Source organism: Boleophthalmus pectinirostris, unplaced genomic scaffold (assembly GCF_026225935.1).
Source record: "Boleophthalmus pectinirostris isolate CB_2022bp ecotype Guang Dong unplaced genomic scaffold, ASM2622593v1 HiC_scaffold_3, whole genome shotgun sequence".
Classification (NCBI taxonomy): Eukaryota; Metazoa; Chordata; class Actinopteri; order Gobiiformes; family Gobiidae; genus Boleophthalmus; species Boleophthalmus pectinirostris.
The window spans coordinates 33,283,003-33,306,724 of NW_026571299.1; the positions used below are offsets into that span (position 1 = coordinate 33,283,003).

At 36.9% G+C, this 23,722-nt stretch overlaps 1 protein-coding gene across 1 annotated transcript in view; it reads left to right on the forward strand.

Moving 5' to 3' along the window:
- The first annotated feature begins 83 nt into the window (after positions 1-83).
- uba7 (ubiquitin-like modifier activating enzyme 7) overlaps positions 84-23,722 on the forward strand; it is a 43,487-nt gene continuing 19,848 nt past the window's right edge. Inside the window, exons 1-21 of the mRNA XM_020934072.2 lie at positions 84-228; positions 1,130-1,298; positions 1,867-2,001; positions 2,343-2,449; positions 2,525-2,615; positions 2,790-2,922; positions 3,368-3,465; positions 3,533-3,685; positions 4,199-4,363; positions 4,613-4,717; positions 4,794-4,874; positions 5,529-5,684; positions 6,819-6,984; positions 7,434-7,630; positions 8,394-8,458; positions 10,362-10,572; positions 14,073-14,147; positions 14,851-15,040; positions 15,425-15,516; positions 17,153-17,245; positions 19,315-19,506. Coding sequence (XP_020789731.2) covers positions 191-228; positions 1,130-1,298; positions 1,867-2,001; positions 2,343-2,449; positions 2,525-2,615; positions 2,790-2,922; positions 3,368-3,465; positions 3,533-3,685; positions 4,199-4,363; positions 4,613-4,717; positions 4,794-4,874; positions 5,529-5,684; positions 6,819-6,984; positions 7,434-7,630; positions 8,394-8,458; positions 10,362-10,572; positions 14,073-14,147; positions 14,851-15,040; positions 15,425-15,516; positions 17,153-17,245; positions 19,315-19,506 — 2,712 coding nt within the window. The 5' untranslated portion in view covers positions 84-190. The remainder of the gene's footprint in view (positions 229-1,129; positions 1,299-1,866; positions 2,002-2,342; positions 2,450-2,524; positions 2,616-2,789; positions 2,923-3,367; positions 3,466-3,532; positions 3,686-4,198; positions 4,364-4,612; positions 4,718-4,793; positions 4,875-5,528; positions 5,685-6,818; positions 6,985-7,433; positions 7,631-8,393; positions 8,459-10,361; positions 10,573-14,072; positions 14,148-14,850; positions 15,041-15,424; positions 15,517-17,152; positions 17,246-19,314; positions 19,507-23,722) is intronic.

Here is a 23,722-nt window from a genome sequence, read left to right on the forward strand (position 1 = left end):
GCTGCCCTCATGTGGCCACATTTTGTATTGCGCGCAATAACCGAAAGTATTCTTTTTTTCCCCCCTAAATCGAAAGTGAAAAATTCGAATGTCGCGAAGTCACCTTTGAATCACTTGTCTTCCTCTTTTTATCGTTATTTGGTCAACTAAGTGCGTCTAATAGTAATTCATTACACATTTTTAGAACAAAATGACAAATATTGACGAAGGTTTCTACTCTCGACAACTGTAAGTACTGCCCTACATTGTATTATTTCGTTTTGCAAACACTGCTACACCTGGCTGTTCTGTCAAGAACCATCGTGAATTGACACCTGTCTACAAGTGCTTCTAGTTCCCATTTATTGCGGGTTTTAATTACTTTCGCACACGAATAATTATCACAGCCTTTTTCTTATCAACTTAAGACTCTGAGGTGCCAGACATTGTATTCTAGTAAAAAATATTGGTCCAAGAAAATACTGAAATGATAGTGAACTACTAAGATACATTGTCCACTGTTTGGAATTAACATTGAATTTATAATTTTACATTAATGTAATTGGAAGGACATCTGAATAAACAAGGACAACTGAAAATGATCTTTATATTTAAACTTGAAGATTTTGTCTACTTTTGTCTATTGTAGATTTACTTACATTGTGAATAGTAGTAACCAAAACCTCTACTCTACTGAAATATCAGTGTGAGTGAATGTACTTGAGTAAATCTAACTAGTACTAATACATATACACATACTAATACACACACACACACACACACACACACACACACATATATATATATATATATATATATATATATATATATATATATATATATACATTTTTGAACTGCAATAAATAAATGACAATGCAACAGTTAAATAGTCTGAGTCACAAAACCCATACATACATATATATATATATAGAGAGAGAGAGAGAGAGGGAGAGAGAGAGAGAGAGAGAGAGAGTACAGAGAACCAACATTTTTCCACTAGCACAAAGAAAAAGTACCCAGGAGATAAATATTGAAAAAAATATTGTTCCATCTATCATGTATTGATAGATATGGTACTTATTATGACAGGCCTACCTAGAACTACCCATCTCTGCTAAGACTAAAAATTTCTCTCTGTTTGTTTCTATAGGTATGTCTTGGGACACAATGCCATGCACCGGATGGGCACAGCCAGTGTGCTCATCGCTGGGATGCGAGGTCTCGGGGTGGAGATTGCCAAAAATGTCATTCTGTCTAGAGTCAAATCTGTGACAATCCAGGATGAAGGAGTGACCCAGTGGACTGACCTCTCCTCTCAGGTAGGGCTAACAAGAAAAGTATACATGTAAATATAAGGATCAGTGGCTTATACAGCATAGTCCTAATGTCAGTGGTGTCAAAGTGCAATAGATATATAGCATGTTTTATTTTAGTACAGTTAATCTAGGGTAGCTATAATGTGTTTACAGTAGAACAGTTGCATACATACACTAAAAAATTGTCTCAGTCTACTACAAAATAAAAAGTGAAAGTAGTAGTAGTAGTAAGTAAGTAACCTTTTAGAAAACAGTAAGACAAATTAAATTAGGCAATAAAAATATATATATAGCCAAAAGAGCTAGAATTCACAGTATGAGGAAAGTCAAATGTAATATGAACTTTAAATGTTATTTCAAGGTCTTATGTTGATTCGAGACATAAGTAGGATTTGCTTTCTTTTTAAGATCTACTATATTTACACAGTATATCTGATTGTGTTAGTTTCCTTTTGAACAGTTTCATTTTCATTCCTAGTGTAGACATTTAAGTTTCTATATAACACCATTTTCCATTTAGAAAGTGTCTAAAAACCATAGCCTGTTGTTCTAATATCCCATGTCTTTTCAGTTTTTCTTGAATGAATCCAGTATTGGTCAGAACAGAGCCCTGTGTTCCTTGGAGCACCTGAGGGCATTGAACCCTCATGTCCAAGTGAAAGAACACACTGGACCACTGGACCAGGAACTACTCATGCAATTTCAGGTTTGAAAATTATTTCAGCTGTATGTAGTAGGGGTCATTTGATCATGTGTTTCTTATTATTATAATGTTATATAAACATTTTATATAACATTGTTGTTTGTTTCATTATCAGTATCAGAAGAATTTTTAGCACACAAGATCTTGTCCATTCACTAGTATATAGTATCTGTGACCGAATCTTAATTTTTATCTAACTTCTGTTATTTAAAAACAAAGTATTATTTTTAGTAGATTTAGTCTGACTCACTGGACAGAGCTTGAAGATACAATGACACAGTGTAAATCCAGCTCTGTTTTTTTGCATACAAAATGGTAAGATTACATATGCTTTACTTTTGCAGGTGGTAGTCCTCACTGACTCCTCTTTGGAAGACCAGAAGAGATTTGGAGACTTCTGCCATTCAAATGGGATTCAGTTCATTGTTGCAGACACCAAAGGGCTCTGTGGGTAAGTTCCAAACACAATTATATTTATGTGACTGTGTTGTGATGTATTTATCTCACTCCGTGTTTGTCTTTGCAGTCAGTTGTTTTGTGACTTTGGTGAGGCCTTTGAAGTGTTGGACCAGGATGGAGAGATGCCTGAATCTGTACTGATCCAAAAAGTCTCACAGGTATTCCCTATGCACTCCTCTATTGCTTCTCTATTGACTATTCCAGTAGTCTTTGACATTTATACATAGGTCAAATATAACTACATCTGATAAAAACTTTGCAGATAAGAATTAGGAAGGACAGTTGTAATCAGGCTGACAAATCAGGTTTACAAAGCTGTTGGTTTGTTTTAGGATAATCCTGGAGTGGTTATCTGCAGTGATGATCAGAGACACGGGTTTAAAGATGGCTCCAAAGTTATTTTCTCTGAAGTCCAGGGAATGACTGAACTCAACAGCCTTGGGCCTGTGGAAATCAAAGAGAGAGGTCAGTTTTTTACAACATTACATCTGGAGCTTTAAACAATGTAAGGCCACTATTAAAAATCTGAACAGAGGAAACAGGACACTTACTGCAAAGAACATGTGCTACACATTTAAATATAGTAGAAACCTCAGCGCACTTTGATTGAACATTTCATTATGGCACTAAACTTTATCAATCTCCGTGGAGACAAGCTGGTAGCACCATCAGGCCAAGTAACAGATCAGATTTGTAGAGAGGCTACTGTGCTCATTGTAAAAATGCATGTTTTTAAGGTGTTTTAGCGCAATAAAAATATATGTAATTGAACAAATGAAAGATAGATAAGTTTAATGCCATAGTGTGGAAATTTTCAAGCAAAGGAATAACATCTCCATGGAGATAGTGCATAGTGCACCTTAAAGGTTGTATACTTTTCACAATGGAAGCTGATGTTTTCATTTTTCAGGCTCTTATTCCTTCACTATTTGTGACACTTCCTCCTTCTCAAAGTACGAGCGTGGTGGGATTGTGACTGAAGTGAAACAGCCATGCACAGTTCATTTTGTAAGTGTTGGCATTTGAACTCAATTTTCCATTAAGTAAGAAACAACATCAACTACATTCCTTTCAGAAATCACTGAGCCAGACCCTGACGCTGGACCCAGAACTACTGATAACAAATGACTTTGGGAAAATAGACAGGCATAAGACGCTGCATCTGGCCTTCCAGGCCCTGCACAGCTTTGTGAGAAAAGAAGAAAGACTGCCACGCCCCCATTGTCAGGTCAGTAGTTTTAAATCTAATTTTATTTGTCTGGTGTCTTACCTACTATCAATTATTACCGGTATTTACCAATTTATTGAAAATATTCTGTCTGGTAGAGCATCTGATTTAAAGAAAAATCCCCCTACAATTGCCTGAATAAAAACTAAAACTGTAATGTGCTGTTGGTGGTGTTTTAGGGGAATTATGTGGTTCTGCCATGAAGGGCATCTGGCACAAAAGAAGAAATAAATAATTAGTAACTTTGTGGTAGTACACTGTTATGTTTTAGTGTTGATATTCTAGTATTTCATACTGGACTTAATGCAACCAATGGCAATAGCTCTTTTAGTATATATTAACTATTTATCATTATATAACCGTAATTATTACTATCATTATCATTAATAGTCTATTAATGTTATTTCATATTTATTACGACTTTATTATGGCTTGATATTATGGCTTGGTATAATGGTGGCTGTTACCATGTTGTAGTAGTTTGATAAGCTATATTATGATTGCTATGTACAGTCAGATGCAGACATGATTCTTGACACTGTGAGAGAATTGAACAAAGATGTGAAACTGGAAAAACTGGATGAAGTCGCAGTGAAGAAGTTTTCGTTCACAGCTCAGGGCGATTTGGCTCCTCTCAATGCTTTCATCGGAGGGCTGGCTGCTCAGGAAGTCATAAAGGTATCAAAGAGTCATGCCTTCATATAATTTTTTTGGTTTCTAATTTGGATATTATGGTTATGTCATTATATCTTAGAGATGTAAACACAAGACAGTTTACAGAGCATTTGTAATATCATATAATATACAGATGTTTGAGGCTTTATTAGCAGTTTACACAAAAATCTCCTTATGAACCATTAGACCATTTCTTCAGCATGGTGCTTAAATATTTCACCACTTAAAAAAAAAAAATATGGTCCTTTTTAGGCTTGCAGTGGCAAGTTTATGCCTCTAAAACAGTGGTTCTACTATGATGCACTGGAGTGTCTCCCTGAAGATGACAAAGAAGTGGAAGACAGCTTGTTTTCACTAGTAAGTTAACAACTTTAAAACACAGTAATTTCGAGTAATTATTTTGATAGAATAATGAATCATTTTAATTTTACAGAAAGGGACAAGATATGATGGACAAATTGCAGTGTTTGGCTCAGATTTCCAGGAAAAGTTGGGAAGGCAGAAGTACTTCCTGGTAAGATCAGCAGGGGGCGCTACTGGCTTTTGTAAATACACAAAGCTGCTTCATATTTGTGGTTGTCAAACTGTAATAGGTTTAAATGGGGCTATTACTTGTGCTTGACATTGAAATTATGAATTGTGTGTTTTTATACATAGTTACATTTTAATTTTAGTATCCCATGTTGTTTTTGTTTGACCATATATCGTTTTTTTTTTTATTCAGTCATGGTTTAGTCTTAAATTTAGTCACAAATGTGGATTTTTATTTTTTTTATCATGCACTGGTGCTTGTTTAGGTGCAGTGTCATTCCTGGTTTAACAAAGGTCAGATCATCCTTTTAATTTTAGTAATTTGTTTAAATAGCAATAAAAATCTACTTTGACATATAAACCCAAAGATATTCCATAGTAAATAGCTTTGGAGCCACTGTGTGTCTTTGATGTGGTCTGGTGTTGATGATGGCACATGCAGGAAGCCTCTGTAATATAAGTGGCATTTCCTGACTCACTGACCTCTCACATCACAGAGCCTTTCCCTGTTTCCTCTCAAACTATTATCTTTACTGTGATGGTGTTTGTTTGACACTCTCTGCATATGTACTCAGCTTAACACTGCATAAATAACCAAATGTATGAAAATGTTGCTGTTTGTTTTTGTACGTTTTAGGTTGGAGCAGGTGCTATTGGATGTGAACTTTTGAAGAACTTTGCTCTAATTGGCCTGGGAGCTGGAGAAGGGGGCCACATCACTGTAACAGACATGGACCACATTGAGAAGTCAAACTTGAATCGACAGTTCCTGTTCAGATCTCAAGATATTGGGGTGAGATTAAGAAAACATATTTTTAAGCAATTATTTTTAAAGGTGCACTGTGTAATGCCATCAACATGTCTCCATGAATATGTCATTGCTTTGCCTAAACTGTTTTCCAGTATGGAATTCAACTTTATCTACTTTCCATTTATTCAACTACAAGTGCTTATTAAAAAAATAATAACTAGCAGATTGAATTGAGTTCCACACATCATCAGTCTGGGATGGCTCTTGCAGAAAACGTTCAGAAAACGCAGAATGTCATGGAAACTATTTGAATCTGATTGGCCAAAGTGTCACAACAGCAGAACAAACTGAAAAATCTAACTTTAGTTAAATCCAGTTGAGGGAAAAGAACAGACATCCTCCCTGTTCACAAATACACAAATTGATTTTGATTATACACACTTTCTTGCTTTCTTCACTGGCTTGACAGATCAGTTGATCAATTAACTTAACTTGAGAACAAAGCAGTAGAAAATCAGAATTTTGACCAAATCAAGTCAAAACTTGACAAAGACAGGGTTAAATATTGAAGAAACTAGCTTATCCAAATTAGCATAAACTTTGTTTAAACTATATCAGTTCATTAAAAGATCTGAACTTGAACTAAAATAAAATGGTCCCAGGTCCACAGTTTGAGAACCACAAACATACAGGGAACACATTCACTGAGTGGCTCCTGTCTGACCCTTTAAGTGCAGGGGTCAGAGGTTGTCTCTAATCACTCATGTCAGGTCCAACTTATTCCGTTTGTGTACAGATCTGCTGCTGTGTAACATGATTTAGGAATGTTTTGAAAGTGGGTCTATCAGACAGCACATCTCTTAAACAAGGGCTTATATAACAAGCAATTAGAACAAAGTTAGTTTGAAACATGCTGATAACTCAACTCAATAAAACACTGTTTCCCAAATTTAAGATCAGGGCCCAAAAGTGGCTCATGGGGAGGTTGAATGTTCACCTCCCCATGAGGTGCATATTGTTGAAACTGCGAAGCACTTTATAGGAGCTATCCAATCTCAGCTCCGTATAGGAATTATAATTATAATTATAATTACACCATTTAATAAGAATTTTAAACTATGGTAATATGTCAGTGTATTTAATGTTATGAAAGTATATTTGTTGTATACTTTTCAGAATCCCAAATCGGATGTTGCAGCCCGGGCAGCGAAAGCCATGAACCCACAGTTGAACATCACAGCTCACCAAAACCGTTTGGCCCCAGAGAGTGAGCAAGTTTATGATTACCACTTCTTCTCTGGACTGGATGGGGCAGCTGCTGCTCTGGACAATGTGGAAGCCAGTAAGGACACAACTGCTTATTTTAAGATAGTTTTGTTTTGAAAGGTAAAAGCTGTAAGAATTGATTGTAAAATTTCACAAAACTGTATTTCCAGATATGTTGGCAACATGCTCAAATTCAACATTAGTAGCATATAATCTTAAAAGCTTTTCTGCTGATTAATTCATAGTTATATATTTTTACATGGTTAGAGGGTTGGGTCATCATCTTTGGAACAGGGTTACAAGGAGAGGAGCACTCCACTTATTGTATTTTTCTGAAATAAATGCCCTCCAGTTATGAACTGGTACTGATACAAGCGGGGAAATGGCTTGAAGGAATTTAATATCGGGAACCACTGTTAACAGCTAATGACAGCCTCAGTCTCAGTTGTATTTGCTTTGCCATTTTAAACCATTAGGAACAAATCTTGCTTTAAATATTTAAGATGAAAAACTTTTCTCTTTAAGGGGCTTACCTGGATTCCTGTTGTGTGGCGCATAAGAAGCCCATGCTGGAGGGGGGCACTCTGGGCAGTAAAGGCCACGCTTTGGTGGTGGTACCTCATCTGACAGAGTCCTATGGTCCGGCCAAGGCCAGCTCCAAGAAGGAAATCCCACTGTGCACTCTCAAAAACTTCCCTCATCGCATAGAGCACACACTGCAGGTATGGTATGCAGAGGCACAGGATGGGTTCCACTGGAGCGGGATGGCATGGGTCAGCACTTTCAGAGTCAATGGGGACCAAGGTACCCCACTAAGAACACTTATAGACTGTTTGGTTCTTTGTATTGTGTTACTGAGTGGTCCAGTTTTCAAAAGGTTAAGCCAAACTGACACAGACGGTTAATGTCTCATGGACTTAAAGCTATTGATTAAGGGAAAAAACATTCAGTATATGAAAGCGAGAATAATAAATATATATTGTGGCTCTATTTTTATCTTGTACAATTTCTTTACAATAGTGGGGAGATTTTTGCCATTTTTATGTAATACAGTAAGATTTGAGCCATAGAGGGTTGAGTAAACAACTTCTATGGCTAATTAATGGATCATTCAGCTAGTTATTTGTTGCAGCTTTGGCTTTTTAATTATGCTGTCTATTTAAAAGTTGGTTTAGTAGTAGTTTCAGTATTTTCTGTTTTAATAAGATGTACTTCAAAGTGTGTTATTGTGACAGACCTACAATTATATACATACTATCAGAAGTTAAACCAGTAGGGGATGTATAGACTAAATTCTTTATTGCATAGCTCTATAAACAATAGCATCAGTTGAAACTATGCAAACTGAAACCATTTTATATCAAATAAAATAACTTTTCTAGCATGTGTCAAGGATGTAATGTGTTAACACCATATACAATCCATGGTTAATGCATGTTTCTACGTACCACTGTGGACACATTTTTACATATATATGTTTTTCAGTGGGCCAGAGACCAGTTTGAGGGACTATTTAAGCAGATTCCTGAAAATGTGATGATGTATCAGAGGTAAGAACTAGTAACAACTATCCAAAATAACAGTCCCTATATTCAAACAAGTCCATTCTTAGTCTGTAGTCAATCTGCACACAGTCTTCTATAATTTTACAATGCAGTTTCACTCTCACATTCCTGAAGGCTAGAAACACTCAATGAAGTGTGGGATCGCATTATTAGGCTTTATTAGCACCAAACACATGTGGCTTCAGGCGATAAAGCAGCAGTGAAAAACAAAGCACTTTCCTCACGTAATCTTTAATGTTTTATTTTCTGTAAATTTCTGGTTTCAAATAAAATGCACTAGATTAAAATTAGCTTGTGAAGTTAGAGTATACAATCTCTAAACTATTTATATTTGAATAGTAATAAAAAGTTTACCCTGCATTGGTTTGATAGTAACTGGCAATTGCTAGGTTGGATTACAACTTTAAAGTGCTTTTGATGATCTTTACCAGTAATTGTGGGCATTATATCTCAGTATTATTAATTTTATTAACTTCTCATATGAAAGGCTTTATTTACAAACCCACCCACTATGATGACACTCTACTCAACAAAATAATAGTGGGATTCAGTGGGATTCTGTTTGGATATCTTTTAGATCAGCGTATCAAAATTTTTTTCCCAGATACCAACCTAGACTAAAACTGGAATCAAAGCTATATACTCATTTGAACAAGAATCAATATGAGAAAAATGGCCTAAATTAGGACAAAACTGGACATTTCCTTATAATTTTAAAAGGGTCTAGACTTGAGTTACGGTATTCTGAACTAGTATACAGAAATGACCATTATGTTATGTGTTTTCAGTGTTTTGTATCTATTATTTTTAGACTGTAATAAAAGTCTTCTACATATAGTTGCCAACTTCAAAGCTGTCATATAAGTGTCCAGACCAAACCGTGTCTGCTGTTGCGTGTTGGAGCCCTGTTAATCCAGGCAGCTTGTGGTCTATATCTTTGTTTATTTTGGGAGATTTTAACGTAATCCTTCCTATTGTAAAGTGCTTAAAGACTTTTTTCAAATCACAATAGCCCAGAGTAGTGCATGGAATTTATTATTTACACCACATATTATATTAAATCACACATGTTGAATTTGTGGAAAGAAACAACTTTTTGTCATGGCTCACTTTGACCCAACCCAATGTTCCTGTTTAGACCTGCCACCTGTTTTGAAGGTTGATTTCCATTGACTACAAGGGAAATACTGACACATACAATAACAGCACAAATATGTGTCTAATATTGCGCTGATGGGATTGCATTGCATTGACCACAACACTACAGTATTTCAAAACCAGCCGCTTATTAATCATGACTACATGTTCTAGAGTTAAAGGAATCCCCCCTGACTCAACAACTGACTGTTATTCTACACCTCTGTTCTGAAAATATTGATATTTAAGCCTTAGCCTCTTTGCTTTTAAAAGATGCTCCACTTGTAAATAATGAATAAAAACAATAAATTCATGTGAAATTATGATACATCTTTTGTATGTTTTATAAATATATTAGTTAAAGGTACACTATGTTACATTTCTGATGGAAGAGCTGCCACTTGCATATAGGTGTAGTATTGCTTTGCTATGACTGGCTTGTCTCGATGAAGCAGTTGGTTGGACCCTTCGTCAGAAAAATTACATGTTTAGGGAGGTAGTCAACTAAAGGGATTCTCGTTACATTGATTTAATTGACTAAAAATAATTAAAAGGCAGGTTAAACTATCCAGTAACACCAAAATTCCAGCTGACTCTCTCCATCTGTTTCCTTTCTGTGTCAATATAAATCCTTATAATCTTAATAAAATAAAGAGTCGAACATTAAAAAAACTGGGTTGACTAAGACTCCTTTGACTATACTAAAAAAGACCTGAGCCCTACTAATCTCTAATATATCATTTTCTTTCAGAGATGAGGACTTTATAACTCGTACTCTCGGCCGTGGGGAAGTGGAGGCTCTGCAAGTGTTCACAGAGGTGTGGGGCGGCCTGGAGGAGCTGTCCTCTGGAGGCAGACGTCCTTTAAACTGGGAGGGCTGTGTGCACTGGGCCAGACTCCAGTGGGAGACTCTGTTTAACAATGACATACGCCAACTCCTGCACTGCTTCCCCCCTGATGAGGTACCACAGAAAACAACATAATATGCATTTTCATTTTTATTTATAACTAAATGCTTTAGAGTGCTTAGACATAGTAGTTAGAAGTAGTGTATTAAGTAGTAGTGTATTGTTCCCCTTATAGATGCTTCTGAATATATTATCACATAAAAGTGAAGTTTGTACAATTTTTAATAAGCAGTTTTTTGTTTGAATTTAGTGTTTGAGAGAATGGTTGGTGGTGGGTGGAGGGGTCAATGTTTCAGACTTCTGTCAGTCTACTCCAGGACAGTTGTGACGACAGAAGAAGCTTACCACCACCATTTTCTATTATTATTGAAGAGGCAATAAAAGCAAAGAAAGTGAAATCTAACACTTTTTCCATGGTTTAAAGGACCCATGTTATGCTATTTTCTGATTGTTATAATGTTATTTCCTTAATAAAAACATACCTGCATATTTAGGTAAAATTAAAATCTAGAAGTCAGCAGGTAATACAATTTTGATCCATCTACCAGGAAAGATAAGTCAGCTGTTGAGTGAACTGACACCAGGAGGGACTGTAGTACTTTGGGTCATGTGCCACGTATCAGTAACTCGAACCTTTGAAAGCTGCACACAGATAAAAATCTCTGCGGGTTTGTAATCGTCCGAAGCATGCAGACAGAGTGATGTCACATGGTCCTGTCACACCTGGGGGAAAGATGGGATATAGTGGACACAGGGGAGGAGGTGGGGGAGAGAGAGAGAGGGAAGAAGGGAGAAAGAGGGGGGTGAGGGGTGCATAGATCGATGTCAGTGCAAACAGACCCTCAGTGACCCCGGTCCCACTTTCAAATTCCTCAATTCCTCAGTCTTAACATTCTGCACTGGGGTGGGATTCTGCGAGTGCAACATATGTGATTCTGCAGGACTGTCATTCTGATAAATCTAGATCAGGCGGGCCAGTAAAATGAATCATGAATCAAGGTAGTGCAATGGGAAAAAACATGTTTACCAGATAATAACTAAACTCTCTGCTTCTAACCTTCACGGAAATGATTACATGATTGGTTTTTGAGCAATATATTTGTTTATTGACATGTGGTGTTTAGGCAAGGCAAGGCAAATCAAGTTTATTTGTATAGCACAATTCGTACACAAAGTAATCCAAACTGCTTTGAAAGACATTCACTTCACAATACAAACAAATCAAAGCATAAATAATCATAAAACATTAAAAGAGAAGAGTGCAGAGTAAAAATCTGTTTAGCAGCTGCACAGCTAAACAAAACTGAGCCTGGATTTAAACATGGTCAAAGTAGAGTCCTGTCTCACATGTTCAGAAAGACGATTCCAGATTTTAGCTGCTTAAAACTGAAACACTTATACCCCATGTTTAGTTTATAATAGTATTAGCACACAGATTTTAATGGAACTTGGCTGTATGACTTGGCACTATGGCAAATTATTAAGTTTATAATTTCACACTTTGGATTCTGCAAATGTTATTAATTACACTGTCCTAATATCAATTCACTATAACCACACAGAGACAAAATAAATAATAATAGTTTGAGGAAACAAAACTGGAGGAATTGTTGTTATTCGTCTTGTTTTAGTTTCGCCCTAACATGTCAAAATGCACATTGGCTGCTGGTTGTGGTTTAGTTCTCTTTTTGGTGCTGTTCTCTCTTCTCTCTCACAGTTAAGTTTCAAAACAATAAAACTCAATAATAAAGTCAACCACAGACTTTAGAGGAACTTTCATGGGAGAGGTCAGTAACGGTCTCAACGGAACTAGATCAGGTCCATTACGCAAAAACTTCTGGGTGGAAGTGAAGCGCTGGGTTGGTGATAAGGCTCAGAACTGACATCAGAGCAATACTGGCATTTGCAGTAGGTCTTATGGAAGAAGGAACATGACATTTGGTTATAAATGGAAACTTGTTATTGTAAAATTACACCCTGTTCTTTGTAATTCAGGGCATAGGTCAGTGTGCTCTTTGTAAGTGTGTGTGCGTGCCCTATGTCGTTCCAGTTTCGAGAGGAGAATATTGGGTCACATGTTTTTTTAATAATAGGAATCAATTTAAAGGTCACATTTTAAAATCCTCCAGAAAACCAGACAAAAATACTAAAACTGAACTGAAAAACTAATACAAGAATCCCATTTTAGATCATGTTTGTACAGATCTAGACTACAGGGGTGGCAGGATTTTTGCAGCATAAAACATGATATTTTCTTGTCTGTGGTGAAAAATATGATACTTCCAATTTGCTAAATGCAAGTACTCTACTGTCACTGTGATAACATTTATAATATTTTATCTTGTTTGTAAATAGAAAACATCCACACATCATTATGTTCAAATTAAGCCTCAAATGACTTCTGTATCCTCTGAAATTGTTCTTGCCCAACTCTGCACCACTATAGCCTCTTAAAGTGCTGTATAAAGTCTGATCAAGTCAAGTGACAGTTTGTGAGGAAAAAAAAAACAAAAAAACACTGACAACATAAATGTAGTGATTCTAATGATTTGTATAATAATGTGTATGTTAAAGTTAAATGGATAGTCTATATGGACTTTTGACATTTATTTGTGACTCTCTGATTCTATGCATCTTTATGAGTGTGAAAGAAGACCAGTAGACATAATAGAGAAACCCACACTCAAAAATAACTTCTCAAACAAAGCAATAACACTGTATTTAGAAGACGCAGACACAGTTTGCCTCAGCTGATCTCACCATTTGGCTGCTGCTGTCAGATCCCCTACAGTGAAAAGAGCCACACCACTGCAGACTTTCTCCTCTGCAGCATATGCTCAATTTGGCCACTTCAAAGCCCCAGGGCCCTTTGTTCCTCTATCAGACCTGGACGTTATAGAGACTCCACAGCTGATAGCAGTCTGTGTCTCCTGTAGTCACCAAGGAACCACTATCTGATTATGGTCTGTTAACAGGATTAGACATGATTAAAATCAATAAAGATTAGCTTTCTCTTTTTACTATTGGATTTGCTATCTAAGAAATAATTAGGGCTCAATAAATTAGATCAGTGTTTAAATGCATTTTAGTGGATCAACAAAAAGCAAACTGTAAAATCTCTTACTTTTTACTACACATGATAGTTCTTCTATGGTGGTAATTATGGTCTTTGGTAAATTAGCTTTAATGTAACATGCACAGAATATCATTATCTAGTCACCTACATTATCTCCTAAAGTAGGTGAGACAACACAGGTAAAGCAAGCACAGATTATATAATAAGAATAATCCAAAAGAAACCACTTTTAACATAACATGTGCAAGTGATCACCGGTGATATTGTGAGGCTTTGCAACTGCCATGTCTCACTCTCCCTATTTCACTCAAATTTCTTGCAAAAAAAGGCCTTCATGCCATAATATCTTGCATACATAAAAAAAAAAAATAAATAAACCATAACTTAAGTTGTGTAATTATTCTTATGTGTACCTGTATTTCATTGTTTACAACTTAACTATGTATATATTAACAGATTTTGTCATGTCTTTGCTTAGCTGACCACTCATGGACTTCCTTTCTGGTCTGGAACCAAGAGATGCCCTCATCCACTCACCTTTGACCCCAGCAATGTGAGTAGGGTCCAAATGTAGTTTTATCTTCAGAGATTCATGTGAATGATCTTGTATAAAAACAGTTCAGTCAAATGTCATCATTCCTCACTTATCTTGTGTGATTGCGACTCATGTACCAGATTGTTATCATTAATGTGACTGGGCTATTTACACTGTGGGACTGATGCCTATCTGAACATACACTTTCCATGGGAACAGTTCATATCACACACAGTAATGACATTAACTAAGGCAACAGCTAAATAAATGTATGTAGTTTTTATTTGGAAGAAAATTCTCACATAAGATAATGTGTGAATAATTTTTTATATTTAAATGGTGTATGATGTTTTTCTTCCATGGCATGAACTACGACTGAAAGAAGTAAAAATCTAATTACAATTTCTGGTAGCATTGTGATCAAAGTTTTATTACTAAGATTCAGTTCAACGTACACATTTTAAACACGGAGCATTAAAGAAAAGACTGAAATTACCTATCACAAGAAACCTATGCATTTTTTTTTTATTTGCAAATTTTTGTATAGGTCTATTTACAGGGTTTAAAGATGTTATACCTACATAAGACAAAAACTAGATGCATGTTACTTACACTAAAATACACTATTTGTGATTTGCTAATTGTGACCACTAAAATTCAGATTTTGATTTGATTAAGATTTTTCTTAATGACAGCTCTTATGTTACTAATATTGTTTTAGGTGACACATATGGATTTTATAGTGGCTGCTGCTAACCTTTATGGACAAACCTTCGGCATCAGTGGCACCAGAGACCGAGCTTTGATCAAAGAAATCCTGGAGAGAGTCCCTGTCCCTGAGTTCACTCCTCAAAGTCTGAAGATCCCAGTGACCGATGAAGAGATGGAGGAGAGAGGGGGAGACGAAGTCGGTGGGTGGTAGATCACAGAGTTGCTTGTTAGTAAAATATTTGGATAGTGGATGGGTTTGTCACCTGCTTGTCTCCATGGACATCTTATTGCTTTAGCTGTAATGTTAGTATAGTATCATAGTTATGCATTTCCATGGGATCTTTAACATCCACCTGAAGTGTTCCTATTTCATGCAGTACTTTAACATGTTAACAATGTCAATGTTTTATGAAGGACCAAAAGAGTATATGCAAAAACACATCCAATGCAAATAATAGTAATGTATTATTCTCTCTACCTTATACTAGTTAGTTGTTTATGTACAGTAGTTAATGTTTTTTTTTTCCCCTTAACTTTATGCTTTAACAAATATTTTCCATTAACATGCCTGGGTGTTGTTGCAGACCAAGAGAAACTGAAGGAGCTGGAGCAGAAGCTTTCCTCTTTGTCCTTGAAAAGCTTGACGATAGAGATGTTTCCTGTGGAGTTTGAGAAGGTGAGTGTGCTTTCTGTGTCTCTCCCTGTCTCTTGTGTATTCCCTCAGACAGAGCGGCGGCCGGGCCTTAGCAGGAGTCCGGTGCTCTTCTGTTGGGGCATCCTGTGAGGGGCTTCCTCTCTATTGGTTCTGGTCATCACTGACCCAAAGCTGTGACTTCTACAAGACAAGGCATAAAGGCTGCCTGTGTTTCAGAGGGTCTCCTGAAAATATAACCAGACGTGATGCATTCACAGGGCATACTGGGTTAAGCAGTGGCACTGAATGATGGGTCAAGTGCAAGTACAAAAGCCTTTTAGACTTCTACTACAGATTCAGCGAATCTGAGTAAACAAATATACTAGAACAAATCATTTTAGCGCTAGTTCAGCAATAAATAGCAATACATATTGAATAAATGCAAAATAAATTTTATTACCAGCAGTTTTTCAAGTAATGTTCTTGTACTTTTACTCTGGTACAAGGAATGTCAAGATTATTCAGTTATTATTTTTATTTAGGACACAAAAGCCTAACACTAACCTTAATACAGTTTTAAATTTTAAAAGCAATGTCAAGCCATTTCAATTTCCTCTATACCCAAAAGCATGTATTTTTATCATCTGTGTAATTCAGCAAGTTTATTTCTTAAAGCTAATGCTATGATAGACAAATGGTAATCTATTTGGCAATGTGATTAAAACATAATTAAAGATTTCTTTATTTAGAACTTAACAATGCGTGTAACTGGACAAACAATATAACTGGTCTGCAGGCTTTTACAATGGGACCTCCCTAAATAACTATGGAAAGACCCTGATGGTAAACCACTTTGATCCAGTCTAGATGAGGTTCTGGGTAGACCATTTGTGTGAGGTAACCCATCTCCAGATCAGGTGACATCTTGAGGCTACTCCAGTCCATTATTTATCCCAAACGTGGTGTCCGTGCGGTGGGCAGAGGAATGTGTGTAGGTGCGTTTTAGGTGGATCAGGTTTAGGCTCAGAGCTTCTTCACTGCCCCTCCAGGCCCTCTCCTCCTCCTCTCCCCCTCAGCGACTGTCACCTACACAGGCTTTGTGTGGTTGTGGCATTCATGAGATCACCATAGACACATCAATCACAAACCCTCTGATGTGCCCAGCAGTGTATGATGTCAGATGTTAGGCAGATGTCAGGACACTTTCTGTTTCATTTCAAAGCGCAACAGCAGAATGATCAGAAATCCTCAATGTTTATTTTTTTGGTATTTTATTTTAATGTGCTGGAAATGCAATAAAATAAGATTAAATCCAGGTTTGTGTTAAATGAACTTGGTTACAATATTGTTGTTAAGAAAGTCTATGCGACATTGCAAATAGCATTGTAATTCAAATTTATATTGCCTCTTGTATAATATGGTATTGCTTTTTGAAATGGGGCGGAGAAATAGAACATCTCTATAAATATGCCTCACAGAAAAAGAAAAGAAACAGTATGCAATCATTAATTAGTTAAATAGTGAAAATTAGTCAAATTAACAGAATTATAAAAGCGTAATTCATTCCAATTTAATATATGGTCGACTGCGTTTATATAGATTATGGACAAATGGTAGACAAATGATAGACATCCAGCTCTAATTATCTGTTATGTGTTAATTTGCCTTCATTTTCCAGGATGATGACAGTAACTTCCACATAGACTACATCACAGCTGCCTCCAACCTGCGAGCCGAAAACTACGACATCCCTGCAGTGGACCGTCACGAGGTCAGTCATTTCACCGGCTTGTTTTCCATTTCAGCAGCAGGTTTCAGATCAAAGGGCAGATTTTGAGTGTTGTAGATGTTAAAACTGCTCCGTGGTACCCCCCCTCCTTCTGCCTCGCTCACCTGCCCCAAAGCCACAATAACAGACGCTCGCCCATTGTTACTGGAGCTGAACTAATCACAGCACTTTACCTGTCGCCTGGGAGGTGACACCTGAGCCCACCGCCTCTGCAGCCACAGACTGACCGCAGAGAGAGAGGCAGGGGGGGTAGGGGGGGTTAGATTGGTGGACGGGGGTCAGGGTGGGAGGGCACAAAAGAGGGTTTACAGTGGGACAATAAGAGAAGTGCGCCTAATGCACTCTGATGACACATATTGATTATGGATTCATGGTAAAAGCTGAAGAACTTTTCAGATATCTTTAAAATGAGGTATTCTTGTTTGGGATTTACTGCAATTAAGACAACAACCTGATCCAAAGGTTGGCAGTTCGCATACTGCTCTCAACATAAAACATCATTGACTGAGTGGTCAGATCCACAGACCCACAGGTTGGCGGTGTGATTCTAGCTCCCACAAATGAATACTGTTGTTGTGTCCTTGGGCAAGACACTTGACCCACCTCGCCCCTAGTGTCTGCATACACTAGTGTATGAATGGTGGAGTGGTTTCTTGTTGTAAAGTGCTTTGAGTGCCTTGAAGGTGGAAAAGCGCTATATAAAAATCTGACCATTTATCATTTACTATGGACATTTTTATATAGAAAACAAATGTGGAGATTTCCATAGGGGTGAAAACTGAAATGTTCAGAGCAAAGGTGCCTCGAATGCTGTACAATAAACATTTCTCATACATGCATGTATCAAGCAAAATACAATGTTTGGGTTAATGATGAGTGAAAAGAATTAGAACATTGTTTAAAGCTATTAAAATGTGTTTTACGTAACATGTCTTTTTTCTCATATAGTCGTTATTTTTAATACAATGTTGATTTGGCAGAAAGGTTTTTATAAAGAATGCTCACTGGGATCTGTTACAAAAACATGTTGCATGTAAAATATAAATATTTGTTATAAATAACAAATATAGCAGTAAATAGCAAGAGAATACACAACTTTTCTCAAATTGGAAACATGGTGTATACTTACGAAAAGTCTAATTCTTTTTGCCCTTTGTGCTGCCCTCTATGGACTTGGTTATATTCCTTCTTGAGTAGCTCCTTCACTTTACAGGGCAGAATCAGAGCTCATAGCTGCCATGTTTGATGTTGCTTATGATAACAAGGCCTATGGACATTTTATATAGAAAACAAAAGTGGAAATTTGTGCTTTTTAACCATATTATAAAAGCTTTTCTTTCCTCTGCCAGAGTCACCTGCCCCAATTATCTTCTTTACATTCTTTACATTATGCAATGGTCTGTGTATTGATTTGACATGTTGATTTATTGGATTTGGATGCAGCCTAAAAAGGACAACCATTTAATTGCTGTGCTCAAATTATTTAGGCTATAAAATTATTGCTTTTCAAAGACATTACCATCTCAGCATCTGCACACACTGTATTAAATTAATCTGTACATTTTTACATCTTTATTCTCACTGAAAAATCTGTCATCATAACCTCTCTTCTTGAAGGAGGTAAGAGTCTGGTGAATTTGTTGCTTGGTAGTTATTGATTTTATTGATTGGTTTTTAAATGTTTTAAATCCCCTCAAACAAAAGTAACAATACCAGTGCTCAGTGAAAACTCCAACGTCCTTTCACAAGAGCATTTTTAAAACTAATGTCTCTGTTATACAAGGATAAGAAACAAATGCGTAAGAAACAAAAATAAACAATGTACACAATTAGATTAATTCACAGTCAGTGTATGGCAAAACATAGAAAAACGGAACTGTTCAAATGTCTACAGATAGAATAACATCTATGAATAACTTAAATAATTCCATAATTACTCAGTTAAACTAACACAATTGACAACTTAATTTCTCTAAGGTTTATATGTGTCTGTAAATGCATGTTTGCACAAAAAGTGTAACTAACTTCATTTTCCCCCTCTCTTTCTTCAGAGTAAGCGTATTGCAGGCAGGATCATCCCGGCCATCGCCACAACAACAGCAGCTGTGTCAGGCCTCATGTGTGTGGAGCTGTACAAACTGGTGCAGGGACATCAGAACATCAGGTCCTACAGATCAGCCTACCTCAACCTGGCCGTCATGTACTTTGTCCTGTCCGTGCCGAGCCGTGCCAAGACATTCACAGTGAGTAAAAAGTGCCTTTACATTTAAGAGTCCAGTAGGGGCGTTAGAGGGTCTACAATTTTTGGTTTCTTTTTGTATTCATCTCTTCCGGAAGTTGCCATGGGCGTGCAGTGTTCTTCTTGATGCATATGAACATTTTATAGAAATCAACCTACTTTATATCATATTTTAGCAGCAAAGCTTAAATTCCCCGTTGAAAAGAATGTGATTTCCCCTCTTAATCACAAGTACCACCGTAACGAAAGTATAGTTCAGTAGCATTTAGAAGCAGAAGTGGGCAGGACTGAATAAGGTCATTTGCATCTTATTATTTCAAAGGACATTAGATTCCGCATAGACCTGGAGTTAAAGGAGCATTAGCAGGCAAGTTATGTCAGAGCAGGTTCTTAACATAATGGAGTTTTTGTTATATTTTATTTACTAATTAATTGCAACCTTTGATTTTAATTGTGACCATTCCTATTGATATTAGGATATGATTGCAATTAATCTTGCAGACCCACCTCAAAGTTTGTTTTTGTTAGGTGTTCACAAAATTACAAAAATGTTGTCAAAAGTAAAACTAGTTTAATTATCTCTTTACATTTATTTGTTAGAAAAAAATATCAAATTGATAAATTTTCTCTTGTGAGCATGGTTGCTTGTCAGTGCCTGTCGAAGCCTCTGTTCATTGAGTGTCATATGAGTAAACTTTAGATTTTTTTAAAGTGAAACTTTAATTGAAGACCATACTGTTATTACCAGTGTTTTTAATTTTTCTTATAATTTGTGAATGATGGTAGGTCAAAATTGAGCTCAAGTTGTTACATAACCAACAGTGACAGACTCCTACTGTATTCCCTTCTAAAGTACAGTTCAGCTTCTAAGTACAGTTCTTTAGACATATATACCTTGGAGTCCCTTGCAGCCACACTATATCCTTCCTGAGGTGCTGGAGAGCATTAGGGCATGAATGAGGCCAGTGAGTGCGAGAGGCCACTATGCACTGTCACATAAGACCTGTTTCTTCCACAAATCCACAAGGTTTTAAGGTTAACATAAAGTGTGAATTGCAAATAGGCTAACATTTGCTTCTGTATTTGCACAAGTTAAGGCTATTTCATGACTTTTGCTTTTAAATGTAATCTTTGCTATATATGGTTGTTTTTCAGTGAGCGAGATGGATAAGGTATAAAGCAGGTTTTTAGACTCGGATTCAGAATACTTTACAGGTCCCAGAGGACAATTTACTTGCAGCATTCTCAGAGTAATTTGCACGTACATATAACTACATACAGTTTGTAGGTCTGTTACACTTTACAAGTGGAACTCATCAAGTTGATCAGACAGTACAACAATATATTATAATGCAAACAATTTTAAAGGAGCCAAATTAATGCTGTAGCTCTGTCCATTTATGGTAGCAAGCAGAAATATATTTTTAATTTGCAAAATTGCCCATGCGATGCTGTTGAACCCTACATGTACTAGGGCTGCATAGGGGGTAGGTGAAAATGGACATTTTTAGAGCAAAGTTGACTTGAATGCTGGACAATAAAGATTCCTTATACATGCATGAATCAAGCAAAATACAACTCTGAGTAAGTTCATGATGAGTGGAAAGCATTAGAACATGGTTGAAAGCTATTAAAAGTCTGTTTTACATAATATGTCTTCTTTTTTCTCAAATAGTCATTAAAGTTTTATAATTTTTATAATGTTGATTTGGCAGAAAGGTTTTCATGAAGAATGCTCGCTTGGATCTGGTACAAGACATGTGGACATTGACATTGATAATATAATTAAAAAATATAGCAATAAATACCATGAGAGTAAACAACTTTTCTCAAACTGGAAACACAGTGTATACTTACAAAAAGTCAAATTGTTATTGCCCTTTTTGCTGTCCTCTATGGACATGGTTATATTTGACCTTGAGTAGCTCCTTCACCTCTCAGGGCAGAAGTGGAGCTCAGTGTTGCTGTGGCGACGCTCGTCTCTCTTGGTGTTGATGCTCTTGACAGACAGAGGGCAAAGGGGTCACTGTTTGGGGTAACTGTGTCCTATGGGACGTGAGGGTACTTGGGCAGAGGCTATGAGACACGAGAGCTCTGGTTTCAACTAAAGTTACAGCTAAAAGTCCTCCAGCTGCGCACAAGACTGCAGCGAGGCTAGGCCAGCTGGGAATAACTACCGAATGGGCAATAGTTCAAGACATCTGCTGGTTTAGTCCTGGTTTAGTTCTAGTTTATTCTGGGTTTTGTTCCAGTTCTGGTTTAGGTGGTTGAAGCTAAGACCGGGTTTAGTCCTGGTTCAGTCCTTGATTAGTCCTGCTTTAGCCCAAGTTTATATCTGTTTTAGTTCTGGTTTAATCCTGTTTTGTTTAAACCCTGATTTAGTCCCGGTTAAAGCTAAGCCCTGATTTAGTCCTGGTTCAGTCCTTGATTAGTCCTATTTTAGACCCAGTTTATTTCTGGTTTCATTGCAGTTTAATCCTGGTTAAATCTTATTTTAGTCCAGGTTCAGTCCCAGACACAGTTTACTACTTCATAAATCCTAGTTTAGATCTCACTGTCTTTTTAGTCTATTATCAGTTCTGGCATAGTCTGTTATTGTTTTGCCTTTTCTTAACCAAGCAAATCTAAAACTAAAATTGTTAACTAGCAAGAAGTTAAATTAACAGGAACCATGACTATAAGGTAAACTTCAACTTGAATCTGTAATCCAACCAGTATCAATATAATTCAGACATATAATATATACTCAGTCATCTCAAAGTAGTTGTACCACAGAACCAGGACCAATGTAATATGTCATTTAGTTCCTCCTGACACTATAACACAAGTTTGCATGTATAGTAATTCCCAAATCATTACCTAAAGGAAAGTGACAGATTTTCATGCCTCCAGGGCCATAGCGTCGATAGGGGCAGCTGGTAGCACTTTCTATTAGAGTATAGTGCATAGTTGTGGCTTGTAAAATGTCTGGCCTCAAGTCGGCATTGCCCAAACCCAATGGAATGAATGCCCTCAGTCATTAAGTAGGGCCATAATATCTTGCATCACGGCAGCTGCAAAACTTATGTATGTGCACGTGTCAAATCACTTAGGCACTTTTTTGCCAACTTTGGAGAGTGATTTCTGCCATGAATGGTCTTGAGTTTTGATTCATTTAGCAGAGGAGCTGAAATATAGTGGAGGAATGGGGAGAGAAGGGGAAAAATGCATCATCAGCATTTCTGGAGAGGGGCACGTTGGAAAGAGTGGTTTCACAAAATGTTCAGACCTTGAAGAAAGACATTGCCCTATAGAATTCACTTATGTAAGTGATGGAAATGTGGAGGTTTAGGAGAAGAATGAGTTGGGGCAGTTTGTAAATGAGCCGCCCAAGTTTAAATGTTATTGGAAGGCAATACTAACCATAAAATGTACCTTCAAATTCATATTATAATACATTTTTACATCCAGTGATCCAGTAACATTTATCAGGCGTTTTATTGAGCATATACTGTAGTCTATTGGGTCTAACAGATTTTATGCAGGCTGCAGTGAGCCTCAGTCTGTCCCCGCACCAGTGCTCTCCATATGGGCCACTGTCACAACCCTGAGCCTGGTCACAGTGCTGGCCTCAACACCCCCATCACCCCTCTTACCCCCCATGACCAGAGCGCACTTTTCTGCACCACTACCCCTCCCTCTCTATTTACCACGGGTCTGCCATCACGGGTCCGCCATAAATATGATAAAAGCACACGCTTATTTCAATAAGTTTATGACTTACGTATTCCCTCACTGAGTGTATTCATGTGAGTTTGGACATTTGAAATTGTCAAGCTGTAAAACAGCCGTAGTCATTCACTATATCCAATAAACAACTGTAAAAATCGGCCATGATATTTTTTGTTTTGATTCACATAATGGTTGAATTTGTCTGGGCTACATTTAATATAAAGAAAAGACATGTTGGTACAGATTCTGAACATTTTTCAGAGTTCAGGAAGAGGTGACTTTAGGGTATAAAAAGCACCCATGCAAATGTCTAAAATACTAGTCTGAACTTGTCAACCCTAAGACCAAATTACATTTTACTAGCCTGAATACGTGAAGCCATTAAATCTCACCAATATACTGTTCTGCAGCCAAGGATCTACTTACTTAAATAATTGCATATACATTTCCTGTACTGGGGTTACTACTAGTTTGTAAATATCATATAACAGTGATCAAATTTGCCTTGT